The sequence below is a fragment of the Lepisosteus oculatus genome, chromosome 7, assembly GCF_040954835.1.
Source record: "Lepisosteus oculatus isolate fLepOcu1 chromosome 7, fLepOcu1.hap2, whole genome shotgun sequence".
In the NCBI taxonomy this organism is placed as follows: domain Eukaryota; kingdom Metazoa; phylum Chordata; class Actinopteri; order Semionotiformes; family Lepisosteidae; genus Lepisosteus; species Lepisosteus oculatus.
In genome coordinates this window covers 30,222,520-30,243,554 of record NC_090702.1, presented here as the reverse complement: position 1 = coordinate 30,243,554, position 21,035 = coordinate 30,222,520, and the positions used below count along the sequence as shown (strand labels likewise).

Below are 21,035 nucleotides of genomic sequence, written 5' to 3'. Positions count from 1 at the left end.
TGGAACCCAGTGTGAAAGGTGTGATTTGAATGCTCAGATAACTTAGTTTACCTGAGGAGTCCTGTTGGGGAAAAATTGGAAGAATTCGGTTTCTTTTTTAAACTTTTTAAACTTAAAGGAATTAACCATGCATTACAGATGGTTTTCTGTAATGAAAAAGCCTGTAACTCTTTAAGTTCCTTTTTTAGAACATGCCCAATTTTCTGTTAAAATGTACTAACCTGTTAAAAATCAGCTGATTTTGTCTAAAAAGATATTGAAATGCTTTATTGGAAAAATGAAGTCTTGTGTGTACCACATCATATTGATGCAGGACTAATTTATATTTTCCTTGGTAGCAGTAACTTAGTTCCTTAAAGTTTCATGTATACATTTTACCATGAAATCATTTCAGCAATTTAGGAAATAAAAGTGAAATGAGATAAAACAAAAATATTGGATGATTTCAAAGACTTTATTATAGTAATTTATTTTGTTACCACAGGGCAGCCTGGGTTTCAGATACTTTAAACAGGCCCCAAGTCATAAAACTTTGTAAGGCTATATTAGGCCTGTTCTTTGTTTGGGACTAGATTTAAGTTCACACAAAGGTCAGGAAAACCAGGTGCCCTTAATTCATTTATACCCCTGCTGTGTGTAGCGGTGTGTCATATAGTAACAAATAATCAGTATGGAAAAATGTAGGGATCAGGACTTACAATAATGGAAATAAACAAGCTACGTAATGATCTTTACAGTGAATGTTTTTGTTATAGATCTATTGCAAAAAGTAGTCAGCTTCTGAAAGTCCACAAAATGAAGGAACCACTTAGCATAGTACCAGCAGAAATGCATTTTGTATATATTTTGTTTCAAAATATAATCATCATAATAATTGCTATACACTTATATAGCGCTATTCTGGACACTCCACTCAAAGCGCTTTACAGGTAATGGGGAACCCCCTCCAGCACCACCAATGTGCAGCCCCCACCTGGATGATGCGACGGCAGCCATAGTGTGCCAGAACGCTCACCACACATCAGCTATCAGTGGGGAGGAGAGCAGAGTAATGAAGCCAATTCATAAATGGGGATTATTAGGAGGCCGTGATTGGTAAGGGCCAATGGGAAATTTGGCCAGGACACCGGGGTTACACCCCTACTCTTTTCGAGAAACACCCTAGGATTTTTAATGACCACAGAGAGTCAGGACCTCGGTTTTACGTCTCTGCAACTCACAACTGGCAGCCCACTGAAGCTAAGCAGGTGTGAGCCTGGTCAGTACCTGGATGGGAGACCTCCTGGGAAAAACTAAGGTTGCTGCTGGAAGAGGTGTTAGTGGGGCCAGCAGGGGGCGCTCACCCTGTGGTCCATGTGGGTCCTAATGCCCCAGTATAGTGACGGGGTCACAGGGTCACTATACTGTAAACAGGCGCCATCCTTCGGATGAGATGTAAAACCGAGGTCCTTTAAAATCATTTAAAATCCCAGGGCGTTTCTTGAAAAGAGTAGGAGTGTAACCCCGGCGTCCTGGCCAAATTTCCCATTGGCCCTTACCATTCATAGCCTCCTAATAATCCCTCTCTATGAATTGGCTTCATTACTCTGCTCTTCTCCCCACTGATAGCTGGTGTCTGGTGAGCGTTCTGGCGCACTATGGCTGCCGTCGCATCATCCAGGTGGATGCTGCACATTGGTGGTGGTGTAGGGGAGTCCCCATTACCTGTAAAGCGCTTTGAGTGGAGTGTCCAGAAAAGCACTATATAAGTGTAAGCAATTATTATTATTATTATTATTATTATTATTATTATTATTATTATTACAATAAGATCCATCACAGAATGCCTGGGCATGATCCTTGAATCAGTAAGCTACTAGAAGCCAAATTACCTTCACTTAATTGTAACCTTAATTATATTATTAAGTGGTTTCCTTTGTTTTTTGGCAGTTTATAGCAGTGATTGCAGATCTGTGCTGTATTGACTTAATTTATACAACTCAAGACTTAGTGTGATAAGTCACAACAAATAAGGCACTTTCAGAAAATATTTAAGAAAACACAATTGTAAAATAGCTGTGTATACATAAAGGCATCGTCAAGAAGTGTGCAGTTTGTCAGTATATCACATTGTCTGGATTTAAACATGAAAACATAAATTTTAAGGCCGGCATGTGTTTTTTTCACTTTGCAGCATATAAATTAGGTTTATAAAACAATTACTTTCTCCTTCGTACTTTATGTCAAACAATTGGTAAATGTGTGATTTTTTTTTAATTCCGAAGATATAACTGTTAGAAAAAAATGCCATGAACTCAGTTTGCTTTTCTTGACTAAACCTACATTCCTGTGCCTTGCCTTTGCTCTTGTGTCAGAAGCCTCTGATGGTTTCTGTTTTCCTGACCATAGGTCAGATACTGGAATATAATTGTGCAGAAAACCCAACCATGAGCTTCATTTTGAGATTCAAGTGATTTAAAAAAAAACACATTTAATTCTGTCAAACCAACTCCTACAATGTATTTTGTTTAAAAATTTCAACTTTTTGAATGCTCAGTATAAGTCAATGATTCTCTGCATTACCGAATGTTAAAAGAGGGCACATAAAAGTTGTTGCACGGTATTTTCTATATTTCTTTCCTCAAAAATAGTAATCAACAGTGCCAGGATGAAATCAAGATATTTTTGTCAGAACTGTGTGATGAAAAATGGATTCCAAAACTAATGTTTCTAGCCGACATTACCATGCATATAAAGGAACTCAACCTTTGTTTGCAGGGAACAGATCAAACTTATGTTTTCTTTTCCAAAACGTGGAAGTCGTTTCTTGCAAAATGTGCCGTTTTCAGACTACAGACATCTCCCGACATTGACACCTTAACTTTCTGCTGTTTCCAAAATCTTAAAAGACTTTCAAAACATTGCACAATCTGTGTTGCTGAGTTTATGTAGATGCAAGAACTGGCAACAGATTTTTCTGTCATATTTCTGTCATATTTATCATATTTCCAGTATTTTGGCCTAATGTTTTCATTTCTTATTAAACCATGCAGCTTTGATACCAGCGACAGGGATTTTGCTGTGTTTCAGTGGATGGGTTATGAGGAATTTTAAATTAACCTCAGTAAAGTTAGCTTGAAGTTCGATTTGCTTGATTTTTTAAAATTCATTTTTCTTTTACTTCAGTAACGTCTTAACAAAACCACCTAGAAATGTAAAATTTCTTGATTTTTGTTCAGGGTGATGTATGGAATTTTTCACAACTTTCACTACTAATTTTTTTAAATTTCAAAATGTTTTCTAGCTACATCTTATATAAACTGATATACTTCTGGTTTTAAATTAAGGCAACTCGATATGTTGTTTATTGTATCTTTTGGAAATTCGTTAACTTTAACTGCGTAACTCAGCTCATTAGTTCCAGTCTGCTGACAGTCATCAAGAAATATGATGACAAGAGGTGTAAAAGTAACGAACATATTTGGACTTCAGCTTTCTGCTTGTGATGTTTTCAGACGGGTGTAGAGGATTTTCACATCTGCATCCCATACGTTTTGCCTAGTGTTACTTTGTCCTGAACCAGATTTCTGCTCTTAGCTGTCCTCAAGGGACCATGGTGTTGCTCCTAAGCAGTCAAAGGGTCATTAAGGGCATTCCTGGACAACTTTAGTATCATTATGTACTGTCTCTGCAAGCTGGAGTATTGATTTAAAAGGCTGGAGAGAGTTCTCAAAACAAACTGTTAAATACTACAAAAGAGAGCTTGCTTTTCTATCTATTCCACTGCCATTTGAGACTCACTGTGGCAAAATGCATATTGTAGTCTATGATTTGATATATTAAACAAGGAAAATTCAGAAAAGACCCTTTTTTTTAAATGCAAACATATAATGAAGTTCAGGCCATTCATAATATAAAAATAACTCTCCTAACTGATGTAACCACATCATAAATAACTCTTAAAAACAGACAGTTTAATTTTGTACCTTAACATTTTTTTATGCCGAGAAGAGATTTCACAAGAATGTCTTGTTTAATCTCTTCTATGTGACAGATACATCAAGCTTTGTCTGGTCTTAACTGATGGCATTATATGCACTTATATGCACAGACACAAATTTGAGACTTAAAGTCTACAGCTAATTATATTTTCTTACCAGTATATAAGGATTTGTTTAATAAATGTCCAATAATTCTGGTTCAGATTCTACTTGGGTCTCTTTACAGTAACCTGACCTTAACTTAAACGAATGATAGATTGTATATTTCAGGGTGTTGCACCAGTTCTGAATGAATTGTTTCATTTGGCATAAATGTATGAACCCCCTAAGGTGGGTGCTCTATGGCTTGCACCATTAAATTAACAAATAACAAACAGTATTATGCTAGGAGGTTGAAGCTAGCATAACATGCTTATTCAGGGTCTGCTTCATTAATTAATATTGTGTTTACATGAGTTGGTCAAAAACTGTATTGTTTTATAATAAGTAAATACGTTTTTTCTTTCTTTGTACAAAGCAGAGATAACATTACCTTTTCATAACTAATTTTCTAACTTTATAACTTGTTCTTCTTTCTCGTTTTGAGAATATCCATGGCATCACTGTGAGCTGATGGGCTATATGCAACAAGCTGTTGTCATGGAAATATGACATTGTGGAAGATGTAGCAAAGGAAATTAGAATTTTTTCTGCACATTATATTATTTATTTAGGCAGCAGTGTTAACATCTTGGAGCTTCACTTTGTCAGTTCTCAGACGCTAAGCAAGACTAGGTCTTGTCTATACTGGCCTGTAAACCTCCAGGGAAAATCTTGTGTTGTGTTCAAAGACCAGTGGGTGGCACACTGCCCTGTAGACCATAATTTCCAAATCAATTTCCTGGTTGGTGACCAGAGACAAGGTGGTGTCATTCTGGTGTCCTTTGGATGAGATACTGAACCATGGTCCTTACTACTTGGTTATTAAAGATCGTGTGGCATTTCTTGAAAGACTAAAGGTGTTAAATCCCAATATCGTGGCTAAATTATATCCTCATGGGTTGGTCTTCCTCAAGTTCTTTCTTGATTTCTATTTTCTGAAAAAAAAATGTGTGTTGAAATTCCATGGTGAGTGAAGCAGGTGACCTCCTATATGTCAAGTGCTTTGGAATTTTCTAGGATGAAAAGTGCTATATAAAGTGCTATATAAATGCAAGGAATTATTATTTTTAAATCTTTATGAAAGCCAAGGCTGTACTTTTATAGCTTAGTACTATTTTTATATATGCACATGAAATTAGCAGTAGCTCCGCTGTACTGTGTGTGTTATCCTTTGCATAACACAGCTTAACTGGGCTGGCATTTTGTATTGAGTTTTACTACTTTATACAATTAACATTTATCTAAAAAAATGCAGTGCTGTCTCATAATACAATAGTTTATTTCTTTATGGGACCAATAAATTGCTCTGCACTTCTTAATAGAAGAAACTATATTAGCAAAACTAACAGGATGATTGTCTTACACCATTTTGTCAGCACAGGCACAGCCTGGAATTACTTGTTGCAGCTCCAAATATTTCCCCCAGAAAGCAAAAAGTCACGTGTCTATCACTAGATTTAACTTTTGGAAACTAGCAAATGTTGCAGTGAAACAGTCTTTTATGATTCTCATTAATCACACAAACAGCTGAATAAACACTGAAATTATGATAGCCTTCTGCCATGCTTCTGCTTGGTTCTAGAAAAAGAAGAGCATCTTCTGAGTTCATAACTATGGTAACTCAGTCAGTATTAGACCACTGAAATTTAAGAGCAGTTTTATTGATCTTACAAAACTACTTGCTGGAGTGCTCCTCGTACCTTTTGACACTGGGAAAATGTGTGATGTTCAATTCTTTGCTCTTTAGAAATTGCTTTGGCAGAATGGGCCCCAGACGGTGCTTTAGAAATCAAAGATTTGTTCTTCTTCCAAGGACCCCAGTTGTCCCCAGAGGTTGTTATGGGAAGCCAATGGAGGGGCTTCAGAGTATGGATCTTTGGTATGCACGTCTATCTGGTAAACTGTGGGGAAGGGTTGATAAGGAACACCAAACAGGTTTAATATTGATTACTTGAATAAAAAGACCAAACTTTTTTTTGTATCCGTTACTCTAGGGAGGACCGGGACTTCAGGAGAAAAGGCTCATATCCACATCCGCACATGCGAGAACGTTCTCCTGTGCAGAAAGAGATCCCCTCCTTCAGAAATTCTCCAAGCAGCCGGCGGGAATCTCCACACAGCCGTTCTGGGTCCAGTTTGAGTAACAGGAGCTACTCACCTGAGAAAAAGAAAAGCTACTCCTACCAAGCTCAGCAGAAAAAAAGTATGTATGCAGTTTTACAAATGTGTTAGCCACTTTAATCACACCGTTCTTAAGAATTACTATTTCAGGTGTCGGGCATTGTAGACATTAGGGCTAATGAAATCGGTAACATGCAGAGACAATATGAATATCATTCATATAATAATGGATGTGTTGAAAGTTTCGTAACAGTTTGTTTTTTTTTTGCTAATTTGTAAAATGATAGAAGTTTGATCATTTTGCTGTTTTCATTATGATCAATCTGTAAAAGCCAAGTCATGAATATGGAACAACAAAGTAACCTAGAATACTGTGATCTGTTAAAATAGTACTCTACAACAAATGAAAAAAGAGTACCTATAGCAGCAATGGCCTGTGATGTTCTTCTGTTAGGTTAAGAACCTAACCAGTATTGAATGTCAGTCTGGTATGAACTGTCTTTGTAAGTCCATAACTTGTTTACCTAGAAATACCCTGGAATTTTTTTCCTCTGGTTAGATTTTATGCTGAACTACTGTAGGAAGCTGAATACATTATTATCCTGCATGGCATACAATTACTGAATTAACTTACATCCATCTTTTCTTGTAGTTTTTACCTTGCAGATGCATGTGTCATGATACTCTTTTTATAGCTCTATTTGTTAAGGGATATGCTACCGTTACGCTTAACAAAAAAAGCTTCACCAAAAGTATAAGTTGTTAAACAGTTATTTAAATTCTGCTGATTCCCTGCCACAAAAACGGTTTGCAGTTTTGTGCAGCTAAGACCTCTTAGTTTATAAGAGAGAATCATTAATACTTCCATTTTAATGGATTTGCTGCCAGATTATTTTGAAGAAATGAATACTTCCAGGAATAAAAACTGTATTAAACCTCTTAATCTCATTATTCAAATCCACATTTAAAGATTTGTAATATACACAGCTTTATTGGTACCTGTAAAACAGAGTATGTTTCAGAGGATTGAAATAGCATGTATAAAGAGATAGTAGAATTGATTTTTTTTTACTGTAATCCTTAGACTCAATAATATATAATGAGCAGTTACTGATTTTTTTTTTACCCCAGGTAATGATGTTGTCTCATCTATAATTCACATATTATGAAGTGTGGTGGAGGTAAAAGCAAGACCTGGAATGAATTCTGAATTTTAGAGAAATATTTTGTGTTCTTATGTACAAAGAAAGGTATGGTTCCATACTTGCTGGGTAGAAATTCACCATGTGTCATGACAGTGACCAAAAATATATGGCCATTGCAGCCAAATAATTCATAAGGAGAAGAAAGCAGAACATCTTAAACAAGCTAAATCAATATCCAGATTTCAGTCTTAGTGAGCATGCGTTTTAGATGCAGTAGAAGTATAATGTCTTAGCACCACAGGAATTGACAAAAACTCAGAGGTGGGTGATGTAGTTAGCCTTCAAGTTAGGCTTATAGAGAGAGATGTTTCTTGTTCTAGAGCTTAATTGCTGATTGTGATGGTTTTTCCACTTTTTCTAAGTCAGTGAATAAGGCATTAAAATGTTCTTAAACGTAGGATATAGGGACTCACTATCTTTAATATCCTGTAACCAAAAACCCATGTTTCTAGAACATTTATGTTTAATCATTGTGAAGATGGAACATTTGTGGCTGTGGGAAATAAAATTGGGAAGGGCTTAGCTTTCTCTGCACTGAGAAAGCACAGATGACCCAGTATGGAACTGCGTATCACTAGTGAGAGAATTTTGGAAATCAAACAGGTTAGGATCTGTAGAACTATCCAAGAAAAGGTTCAAAGCAACAATCCTAGGAAGTTGTGTGTTAGTTTGATTGCCAGGTTTTTTTTTCCTATTTCAGTTTAATCTTTTCCTATTAAGCAGTTGAATTTATTTCTCATATTCTCACAGCACTTTGTGAATCCTTTCACTTTTGGCTACAAACTAATATTTAGGATAAGAAGGTCCCTTGATGAAGCAAATACCTTTTGAACTTAGAGGTCACAAGTCGGTAATCTGTTTAAAGCTCGTTTTAAAGCTCAAGATATGTCCTGACTTATTCTATTCACGCACTTTGCTACAGTGAGTGTACTGCCAGGTGTGGCTAAGGGTGAGCTCAACTGGCTTGGGAATTCCTGGCCGTAACAACAGCAGCTAATGAGTAAAAGGCTATTCAGTGGATGTACTGTTATGCTAATGAACTGCATGACTATAGGAGTTGTTATTAAACACACTATTATCTAAGAAGAACTGAAATGTTCATAAGCAAAAATTTAGATCTAACAAGTGTGAGTGGATATCTTATAAATATGTTGAGTAATGTTTTGCATTCTTGTATTCTAATTTGAGCAGTAGTTCTAGCATTAGATATTGCAGTAAAAAATTAAAAGCATAAAAGAATTACATTGCTAAATACAGTATCTGTGTAATGTACAGTGCTGTTGGTAATGTAACTGTTGAAAAATTTCAGTTAGAAATACATCACTGCCATTTATAAACCGGAATGCTGATTTGAGATTAGAATGTATAGTTTGGTATGTATTAAATGTGTATTATGAAATTAAGAATTATAATCTCTAGATCTATGAAGAAATATGGTGATTTTCATATTTTAAACATTATGATTTACATTCTAATATAAAAATATTCCCATAAAGTTTGTAACAAAAAAACTGAGGTAAAAAAATTTGAATATCTGTGGGTCTCAACTCTAGTCCTATTGGACATTTTTTATTTGGGGCATATTTTTAAATATTCTATTTTACAATTTGCAACTAGTGTCAACCCTGTAAACAAGTTTCACAACAACCATGATTAAGGTGTATTGGCTGAAACATAAACTGAACTGAACTGTAGAAGAAAAAAAACATTTATGTCTCCATTCCCATCTCTGGCTGTTCATCATATGATCACCTGTTCAAAGCTATTATGTCAGAAATAGGGATAAGCACAATGAGGAAGTACTACTTAAAATAACATTTGCTCAAATTGCTGAAAACAGTATTCTTTAAGGTGGGTATTTTTGAAACTCTGGAATGAATGCAGAAACAAGTTGACCAAAAGTGTAAACAAGCAAGCGGATTCAAGTCATTAGGTAACTGAAAATTCTGAACTCAGCTGGAGTGAAAACCAGTAGACAATGTGGAGAGTTACAGATATCTCAGCTGGTTTGGTCTCATATCCAACAACTAGTGTTGGTAACCATTGTCCTACAGTGCTTTTTAACTTCTTTTTTGATTGTACACTGTAATGGGAATTCATTTTATGTAATAAACATCATTTATTCTTCAGTGCAGTACTTCTAGTGTTCTGTAATGCTAATAATTGATAACGGCTCAATGTATATATTTTAAATATAGCATAATTAAGGATCCAGATAGACTAAATTACAACTTGGTACAAAAGACTGCATGTAGTATGTATTTTTATGGTGTGGCCTCTGCTGCGTCATCCTGTAGTAAGAAATACTTAAATGTGTCTTCAAAATTGCACAACATGGAATTATTTGTGAAGCACTGTACAATGTTATCCTAGTCGCAGGTTATAATTTCTACAGTAGTTAACATGGAAAGACTTGAGCAAAACAAAAAAAAACACAATGCACAGATATATGTCCTTTGGTATGTTGTGGTCTCAGTTACCATTTTTTGTTGTAGTTCCACCAGGATTTGAAGCTAGACAAAGCAGAAACAATAGCTCTTGTAAGTAAAGATAAGACACATCTTAGGAGGAATTAACTGTTTAATTTGTTAGTTAAACAAGAAAGGCATTCCATGAGAACAAAAGAAATGTTTGAAATGAAAGGAAACCATTCTGCCATTGTTGTATGTACTTTGATAGTGCCATTGAGGATTTCAGGTACATGCATCAGATCGTCTCATAATCTTTTCTGTTCAAAACTAAAAGGATTCTGCTTTTACTCTAGGGCATTTCTTTGAGCACATTACTGTTCTCTGGACTCATTTCAGAGTGATTTATTTTGTAACATAGTGAACAAAATATATACAAATATGGAACAGATTAAACCATACTATGTCTTACTAGGCCTGTACACTTTTAGCATATTTAACAGCTTTGAATTTAATTTTGTTGTTTGAATAGTGTGCTTTCTTATTGCTCTGCACATTGTCTAAAAGAGGTAAATTATGTCTACATAAACATCTACAATTTGTCATAGTTTGCTTCTTGCTTGGTTTCCATTTCCCTTATTTTTGTAATTTGTTTTTGCTACCTGCATACAACACACTACACTTGGCTACATTAAATGCCATCTGCCAGGTGTTTGCCCAGTCTGGAATTTTTGTCTGTCACTTTGAATTTGTTCCTGAGCTTCTACATTGTTTGCTTCGTATTGTAGTATCTTGTGTGAGCTTGATTAGTTAGTGAACTATACTAGACTCTAGACCATTGACCTTTATTAGGAAGACCAGTTAAGCAGGGCCTACCTTTGCTAAACCTCTGTTGACTATCCACATCTACCTCTTATGAACTAATTATTCATTGCAGAACTATTTCTTTGTTCGGAGCCTGAGGAATATGGTATGTTTCTTCCTTGGTAAACACATAAGTGAAATATTCATTAAGTGTATCAGCTATTTCCTTGTCTTTGTCAAAAGACTTCATATTTTTGTATCTATGACATATTTTACTTATTAATTGCTGTTCTTATAGCTGTACTTCTAAATAAACATTTTCATATTTTATCCCCCATTTCAATATTTTTTTCTCTTATTCTTCTTGATAATTTGATCATGTTCTACTTATAGCTTTATAATTTGCCTTTTTTTGGAATTGAGTTATTTAACCATTTGACCCATTACTTCCAAGCCTTTGAACTGATTGCACTTGAATAGTACTTGATTCTAGTTGAATATTCTTAAATTGCTGCCATCCATTCTCTGTAGATGGTCTATCCTATTCTACTTATTTTAAACTTTACCTAATTTCTTCAAAGTTTGCTTTCCTGAAATTGTAAACTCTTTATTATGGCGTCTGTAAAGTTTCAAAATATACTTCAAAGCATGCCATATTAAGATCACAGTTCCCTAATGGCTCTCTCACCTCTGTCTGTTTACTTGATTGTTTAAAAAGACTAAATAAACACAGGCATTCTCTGTAGTATGTGTTGTGCCAAACTGAGTAAGGAAGCAGTCAGGATAGTCTGGTGTCTTTTACGTCATTTGGCAACCTGGGGACCAGTTCCCCCCTCTCTCTCATCTTTCTGTTTTAATATTCTTACGAATACCAATGTATACCTCTGTAAATGTGGGATTTGCACTTTCATTGAGGTATGTGTGCCACTTGAGTTTCAGCTGCCAACAACCCTTATGAGCAAAATGAAAGTTTTACATGGTGACCTTTTCTCCACCTTTTTCCACCTTCTTCTTTTCTTCTGAATGCTGTATATCAACAAATGTTGTATTCATCATTTTTACTCTTTGTCAGCCAAGTTTCGGTGATTCTAGTTAAATCATAATTCTCTACTAATGGAGTGGCTGCTATTTCTTGTATTTTATTCCTGATTCTCATGATAGTTATAAGCATTTAAGGTCCTGGTCCTTTAATTTTTGTTGGGATCTCTTTTTGATTCTATACCCTGTATTTCCTTAGTCTTTTACAATTTGGAGTTTACAAGAGAGGAAAATCCAAATAATTTATGTTTTGAATCCTCTGTAGATGCTTACTCCAAGTGCTCATCTCATTCAGTTGTAATATAATACATCTTTTCATTGTTGATTTTTTATAAATCTTCTGATTGGCAGGATTCTTTTGGAAAGTGCCACATATTGCAAATCACAGGTTAAAGAACCATATCTGATGCTTTATGTATAATTATCTTTCTATGCCTATCAAGAGTCTAAACCGGTAGAGGCTGTAGTCCAGTGCACTGATCGAGTTCTACTGATTAGACAAGTGTTTGAGCCTAGACAAACTGGGACTGGGAGTCCACGAGTGCATTGCACAAGTGGTTAATCGCCACAAGAGGATGAGGATTATTTAGCATCATCACCCCAGGGAGATCCATTGCCTCCTTCAGTTGGTATTAAGTTGCCTGTCGGAAGAAAAGCTGTGTGAGAAATTGCAAATGGCTCTACATGTTAAAGATGTGATGTGAAAGTAGTCTTAAAGCAATTGGCAATTCCCAATTTAATGAGTATATAAGGAAGAATAATTTGTAAATTTCTAAAATTAATTCAGGGTTTAGGAGCTAAATTACATAAAAACATCACATTAATTAAATTAGCAATTTTAATACATTGTTTTTGGGAATGTATCGTCCTTTTGAAATTAATTGAAAAGAACAGGAAAAAGAATGCGCTGTGTTTTTGGAGGTTACTATTGGTTGTGAAATACTTCATCTAACATTATCTCACTACGAAAATCTGTTAAATATTAAATACTGAAAGAAACAATTCTGAAAGAAACATTCGTGGATGTTGCTCGACTTTACAAATTCACAAGCTTTTATGATTTCATAAACTTGTTAGGGGAAAATAAAGTATCTTTATGCTATTTTCCAATATAAGAGACTTTATGTACCTAATATTTTGAAATAATTTTGATTGAGTTCATATGCTTGAGTGTGCACTGTTTTAATAATTCCTTTCTCCTATTTATTTTATTAAACTCAGTCTTTTGTTAGGTATTAACAAACCTAACAAAAACTTTGACAAAAAGTAGCATATAAAATAGTCATACAGCCATTTAAGAAGATTGCTTATCCCCTATACACTGTCTGGGCTTAGTTAGATTAATCTCTGTTCTAGTAACTTGAGAGAATGTTGTTGGACTATTGGCAATACTGCATTTGGAAGCATTTCCCAGCTCATTGGCATACAACATAAAAGAGGTCAAGTTGCGCAGGAGTTCTCATATCAAATGCCTAACAGCAACACCTGCTACACAGACAGGACCCTAGAAGCCATGCATATCACCACTGCTAGTGCTCGTCTGGGCCTGCCTTTTCCACAGTGTGAACTGTTTGATCTGTCCCCAAGTTGGTTCCCATTAGACACATTCCGCCAGCTTTACCAGGGTCAGTGCATCAAAGTACATTTGGCTCCACATTTTATGAAAGGAATATCAAAGAGTTCATGCAGAAGGTCATGTAATATACATAGCGGATGGCTAATTCAATTACATAGAAGCCAGATTTCTAAGATTATCAAATCAGATTTCTAAAATTTAGAAATTTACTTTTTATTTGAATTGTGGTGCAAAGTGCTAAGGTGTTGATTATTTTTTTTTCATTCTGTGTCCATCACATCCCCTGTTCTCGCTTTCATTTTTTTGCATGTAGATTCTGTTGTTTAAGTACCTTTACGTCATGTATAAAAGCAATATTTTACCTGCAGCCCTTGCTTTTTCAGTGTCTTGTTTTTTTTTTAGATTCGTCATAGTAAAAGTCTAAAAGTACTAAATTTAGCCTGTTAGTTTTCTCGTTACCTTGTATTTTAATCTTAAAGATTTTTTTGCTTCATAAAGTATTTCACAAAAATACATACTTCTTAACAAATCTTGAGAATACCCAAGCAAAAATCCTTCATGTGCATTATCCAAAAGTTCTAATTCTGATATTTGGATATGGTAAATGCCTTCAGAGCAAATTGTAAAGGTTAAAACAAAATCACCATCACTCTTTGAGGAAAACATCTGGATGTGTGGACAAGGTGCATATTTACTGAGGAAGCTGAGTTTGTTGGAACATGTTAATTACACCCAGAAAGGCTGGAAAAAGGATACCCTTGATTTATATAGGTGATTTTGATACAAGCCCTGACCTTTCCTTTCTGTGAAAACAGCATGACTTCAGAACTTGCAGATGTCTTTAAGGAGATCAGACTGTTCTTTTTTTTTCTCTTGGCCTGGATGTTGTTTTGTTTTTTTTTATAGGTATTTTATGATTGACAAGAGTTAATCAACAATTGGTAAGAATTTCAAGCAGTCTACAATGATTAATGGCATCTTCCTGGCAATGCAGTAGAAAATTCTTATTGTTTTCTACATAGTATCCCCTAAAACTAGCAGGTTATTAGACTTGAAGGAACGTGTTCTTTAAGTGTTTTCTCTTAGGAGGTTTAAGATAAAATTGACAAGAAGACAAAATCCTTGCAACAGGAAATGTGGTTGAATTATTAGGCTTATTGGTTTAATTTGATAGGCTTGTGTTCAGGGTACTACAACATGTGTAGGCTTTCAAAGGCTTTATGGAAGGCTTTAAAAAAGTCCTTTTATTGGGTGCTAAAATGGTCAGCACAGGACCAAACATTTTAATCAAACATCACCTTTTATTTGGGTTGGATATTCTGCTCCTTTTGAAGCTGTAATAAAACAGCAGGCATTTTTTCTGTCTTTCTAATTTCCTACCACTTCACAGTGATTATTTTTTATATATGTAGATTTATTATTTGTGTCCAAATCTAAATCTTTTTCTAGTTTGTACAACCAAATGTTGAAGTTGTATTTAAGTATAGGCAAACAGCTTTGCTTTAATCCCTAAGTCCCCTGTTGTGTGTTGTGCACCTCATTATAGCTATTATGTTAATATAGACTTTCATCTAGATCTTATTATATTTTAGGTTTAAAATATATGAGAATACTGATCAAGCTAGAGGGTTTACAGATTTATCTCCGCTTTGTTTGCATCAGTTTTTGTAGTATATTATAAAATATTTTGTAGCCTTTTCAGATTTAAATTTATGAAGTGACTCTAGGGTGAAGTTTTTCTCTCCCCAAGCCTTGATGGATATAAATTGGTAACACCAATGAAAAGTCACTTAGCTGGGTGATTGGTCACCACATGCAACCAGTATGGCCTGTATGTGCTGTGGCGTAGAGTCTACCAGCATCTGGAATACGGTTTGTGAAGAATATGGTGAGGGATAATTCATCTGACCATATTGCATTTCTCCACTGCTTTGCAGCACCGGACTCACAAACGTGCACTGTGTATGTACTGCAACCCAACAATGGTATCCTGACATATTGAGTTCCTGGCAGACTGTTTTTGATTAAACTGGCTGCTCGCACCCCAGGTTTAAATTTGCAGTCAATTGCATTGTTTCTGGAGTATGCCATCCTGCCCATTGTCCCCTTTTTGATGATGTCTTTCCCAAAGAGGAGGGGAAAGGGAAGGATGAGATTATCTCAGACATTGTTTCTCCTGAACCGTCAGCTGGTTGTGCAGTGAAGCTGCTGCCTAAAGTGGCCCACCAATCACTGTTCTTTCAAAATCACTGAGGTTTCCTATCATAGCCAGACTAGCTATATTAATATATAGCCTATATTAATAGGCAACCAGACTTGTCTAACAATTTTTATACATGATCCTAAGCATGCAAGGATCATGTTTGCTTAATTAATGCATAAACTACACCTGTGTAGAAGCCCTTGATTTCAATTTAGGATGGTAGCTGTTTTCCCCAGATTGTTTTTTTGTACACTACTTTGTAAAGTAAAAGTTTAGCAGATTAAATGCATCATACACAAACCTGATTTGTAAAACAATATTCTTAAAATGTATCAAAATTCTAATACCAGACACTGGTTGCAAACGTGACACAGCAGCAACATTTTAAATGAAAAATCAATCTGGAGTGAAATCTTAACTCCGTTAGGAAACAAATAGCAAAGCTTAAAAAGACACATCTCATCATTTAAGCAGCAGCTTAATACCTTATTAAACTGCTGTTTAAATGCTCAGTTGTCAATATCAGAAGTATTTTTTATTTTCACACTGAAAGTAACTTAGTGCCATTCAAAAGTGAAGAATAATTATGATTGAGGGTTTTATTTCTGTTTTCACTCTCATGAAGTACAAATGCAAGCCCTATACAGGGTTCCCACACAACCAGCAACAATCTGAGTGTTTGCTCTTATGGAGATTTTTTAAATCTTCGAAAACACCAGGCGTGTACCATTGTTGGGGGATTGGACTAGCTGGAATTATGAATCTAAAGATGAGAGAAATCAGCTGTGGCTACTTCCAGTAATTAGTTTTGTGTTTTCCATGATATATTTATGTTCTAAATTAAAAGTTAAAGAATAGTAAGTAGTCTGTTTTCTAAGTTAATATTTCTTAAGTAACCATTATTTTCCTCAAAACCAATCTCTGTTTTTATGAATATTTATTAATACTGTCACAAGAAGAAAGGTTACAAACACGATGAGGCTATTTGGCCAATCTGTCAATGGGCTCGTTAATCAGGTTTTTTAAAATATCACCAGTCATGTCATGACACAACGTTAAATTATTACCAGGACCATTTATAGTAGGTTCGAAAATGTAGTCTCTGGGTGTTGCCCATTAATCAGCTGCTTTTAATTAAGCTACTTGCCAGCTATATCTGCTCTCTTACAGTATTCCAGGTAGACTTCTAGCTTGAAAGAGTGAGTCATTTTCCAAGTTAAGAATCTAAAAGAAGGGTCTGTTTAATTAGTGTGTAAATTATAATGAAATACTCTTGAGCCTTTTTCTAATTAATTCTTCAAAAGCTTTGAAATTTATCATCCATAACTTAAGTAGCTTCCAAAACATTCACATTAAAGTATAATACATACCATTTTCTACATTCTTTATAAAACATTTAAACATTTTGTCACTTCATTCTCCGTAGAAGTTGAACATACCTTTTAGATATTCCTGGGCAGCAGTTGTTAGGGTTCTGGACTCGTAAATGGAAGTTTGTGGTTTCAAATCCCAAGTCGACACATTGCTGTTTTTGTACCCTTGAGCAAGATACTTCAGCCAAATTGCTTCAGTAAAATACCCAGCTGTATAAATGAGTTAATATGGCAGTTGATTTGAATATAAGTGTCAGCCAAATAAATTAGTAATTAGTTGTAATAATTAGTAATTTCTTGTACTTCAGCTATTCAGCTTTTGGTGGTCTCTGCATAAACAAGGAACAGACGTATTAATATGTCACTCTGAATGTACAGATAGTGGACAAAAGATTGGTAATACCAGTGTTAAGTCATGTAGTAGTGCGTTGGGCCAGTTGTGAGGCATGTATGCTGTGTGACAGAGTCTGTCAGGTCTGAAATTCTGCAGGAGGGATGCAGTTCGTCTTCCATGGAAGTGGAAAAGGCTGTCTCGGGTGTCATTCCAGAGTATCCCATAAATGCTTCATTTGGTTCAGATATGATGACTGACAAGGCAGTGACATATGGATAACATCTGTGTCATGCTCATTAAAAGACACCCCTCCTGGCAGGAAAGAAGTAATGCAACATAGTGTGAAGATGATCCCTCAGAGCCATTACAATTAGTTAGCAATTAGAATTGAACTTGACTTCCCATCTAAGAGAATGAGAGTACCCTTAGCCACGCCAGGAAAATACACCTACAACATTATGGAGCCACCAAAACCCTTCATTGAGTTTGAATCGAACAGTATAGAGGTTCCCAAGACAGATATCAGCTCGATATTCAGTAGCAGAATTGCAAGTGTTGGATATTTTGATATATACAGGAAAGGCATCTTAATAATAGGCTCTCTAGAATAGTTAATCCAACATTTAAGGTTAAAATGCCAACTTTTTCTGTGAAAATTATGAAAAAGAAATGGCAATCAGATGGCAATCTTGGTTTGTCCAGGAATTTTCACATATCCTCCTTGTTGTTACTAAAGGGGCTGAATGACCTCCTCTCCTTTGCAAATGTTTTTGAGGATGCTAATGATGTTTGAAGTTTTTATCAGGACCTGTTTACATGATGTACTGTTTCTCAAAATGCTTTATAAACTGCAGCAGGCGTAAACATGACCATACCAACTTTCTACTTACAAACTTTAAAAGCTTTTAATAAACAGTTCTGTGTGGAATAAGCCTTTAAACTGATATAGGAACTAGCTCAAGTGGAGCTGCTTGAAATTACCCTTTTATACATTTCTTAAGACTTAAAACATATGCATATATACACTAACTGACAAATGCAGTATGGTATTCTAATCTGATTTATCAGTGAAGTGGCATCACAGTTAGTATCTCAGATCATAATGAATGTAATAAACCAAGAACCAGGCAGGAATATAAGGCAGACAAGGTCTTTATTTTCGGTAAAAGACCATCTGGTAGGGAAATTCATATTTAAAGCTCTGCATATGGGTTTCTTAAATGTAAGAGCAAATGGACTGTGAGGGTTTTATCTTCAAAACACATTTATTGTTTGATGTCAAATTTATGATGATATCTCATTGGGTGAAGTATTTAATTTCACTTCACCTTGAAAAGAGTCGTAGTCTTAAGAGATCTTAATTTGCAATTCATGAACATCTGTCTGTTTTGCAGTTCAGATACTGTAATAAAACAAAGGTAAAATAAATCTAACCCATACAGAAATAATTTAAATACCTTTAAAACAATTGAAATTACCTGTTACTTTTTATTTTATAGCAAGTTGTGAATTACCTGTTATCAATCAATATAGCTTAATGCTACAATCCCTATACCCCCAGTGCACCCATTCTCACAACACAACCACATATCAGAACTCTTAATCTTTTTACACTGTAGGAGCAGGGCATAAATTCATGCAAAACCCGAAATATACTATCAAATCCAAGACCATAAAGTGCAAGACTTGGAAATGCAACATATTCATAAAGTTATTCGGAAAAATACCAAATCTTTATTGCTGCTGTTACACCAACATTTGTATTGAACTGACATGGCATAGGCAAGTATATTATTATGCCAAACAACATGGGTCATCAACAGGGCATCTTACAGGGAAATGCACACACTAATTTATGTTGCCAACATAGGATGCAGGCGTGCTTTTTACCAGTTTAGAGATTTTGTCTTGTAGAATTGTGTTCAATTTCTTTCACAGAGTGTGGAATGTCATGTTCTCGTTTTTCTGAGCCCTAGATGGCAAATGTCCCAGTTCATCCCAAAAATGTTCAGCGGGGGTCAAGTCTGGTAAATTACGATCACATATCTCGAGAAAGCTGTTGTTACATGAGCAGCACGAGGGTGTTTTCGTTGTGCTTGATTATTGCCACAAAGTTTGGCTATAGTTTGACCGGGCCAAAAAAATTATCATGCCTGAATATTGATGGTAACAATCAATAGTACTGTTAACCAACTGTCTTAAACAAGAAAATGGAGAATTTAATATGTGTTTCTTCTTTTCAATCAGAAAGTTTTCAGTCTTAGTTGATTTTCTGAGTTGACATGCAGTATCCCATATTTTCCTTGCACTACCCTTACAGGATGCCATTAACTTTGGAGTGCTTACAATATAGTCAACACTAATTGGAGGCACAGGAAGTCCCAGGAGTCACAATTATATGGCACACTGAGGAAATCCTGGCCCCAGTCAGCTTATGCCATAGCCTTGACTTGTGCACTTCCCACTCTTGTAAAAACAGTGAATTCATCGGCAACGTGCCACAACAGATGGTTGAGGAGATGAATCGGCGAGAGTGAATGTTGGAATGTCGCCTTGGTGTCACGTCAGTGACCATTTCTCATCTGTTTGAACATGTTAGAAGTTCTGGTACTCTGGTATTCATCCTCATCCATGGTCACCTCACCAAGATAGCACCAGAACATTCATCTTCAACATCTTTACCACCAGTTTAATTTGTCTACAGCAGTAGGAATTGCTGTTGTCAGGACTCAAACTAGGCTATATAGTTATTTAACAATCATGAGATATTCAGTGGATTATAAAACAATATACATTTCTTCTAGAGCAAATCTGTTTTTAGTTAAACTAAAAGAAAAGCCTAAAACAAAAAACAAAAAATGGTTGTGTAGTAATGCAGTGGTTACCATTACTGATTGTTTATCTTAAGAAAATGTATTTTTCTTGGGTTTTATTTCTGCTTCACTCAGATTTGGTATTGCGTGTATATGCGGGCATTTGTTTAATCTAATCACTTACTCCATTATGTTAGGACAGTAGGAAGTTACTCTGAATGCCTGTACATTAGAAATTTAAAACGTGAACCTGCTATTTAATAACATTTTGGAATTTCAGTTATTCTTGTTTTTCGCCATGTTTTTAGTAAGATAATCGGTTTTGCTCATATTAAAGTATTTGAAAGGAAATGTTAAAACACCTTATCAAAAATTAGGTTAATCAAGTACATGTTTTACGTTTGTTACATTTTGAGGTATTTTGTTTTCAGTGTAAAAGCTAAAGACAGGTTTCTACAAACACAATCATGTCAACTAAAATAAGATGGTATTGGCAAGTTTAGAAGTGTTTACCATTCAGATTTTACTGAAATGTTTAAATATTTCAAAGAAAGATAACAGAGATTAGGAAGTCTGTCCCAGATGGGCACTAAACTGAGTTATCTGCCTGTCTATGTGGAGAACCTATTTATTGAAAAGTTTACCAAAATTGTTTCTCTGCTTAGTTTTACAGAGGTAAGCTGTGGTCCATTGAAAGCAGAATTGTTTTTCACCCGAGAACTACAAACTTTTCTATTATATCTACATATTTGATCCAAATATTGAGTCCAGACCATTGCTTTTGTCCTCTGTGTGAACATGTTTTGAACTGTTGGAAAAATGTAGTTAATTCTACACAATCTATTCTATTCTACATAAATGTTAACTATATGATCTAAGCTATATCCACATTTACTCTCCTACTGTGCATAACCTGTTTTGTGCATAAGCATTGGTCTGCAAATGCGTAACAAAGTGGCCACTGATAATTTTGGTAATTAAGTGAATTTGCAAATGTTGAACATGTGAATATCAAGTATGAAAACTATTTTAAACTTAA

The 21,035-nt window shown here is 35.2% G+C and overlaps 1 protein-coding gene across 5 annotated transcripts in view; it reads left to right on the top strand.

Annotated features, from left to right (window-relative positions):
* pphln1 (periphilin 1) overlaps positions 1–21,035 on the top strand; it is a 93,629-nt gene that overhangs the window by 34,835 nt on the left and 37,759 nt on the right. For all 5 annotated transcript variants that reach the window (XM_015338994.2, XM_069192371.1, XM_015338996.2 and 2 more), the window contains exon 6: positions 6,116–6,324. In XM_015338994.2, the coding sequence (XP_015194480.1) occupies positions 6,116–6,324 (209 nt within the window). The remainder of the gene's footprint in view (positions 1–6,115; positions 6,325–21,035) is intronic.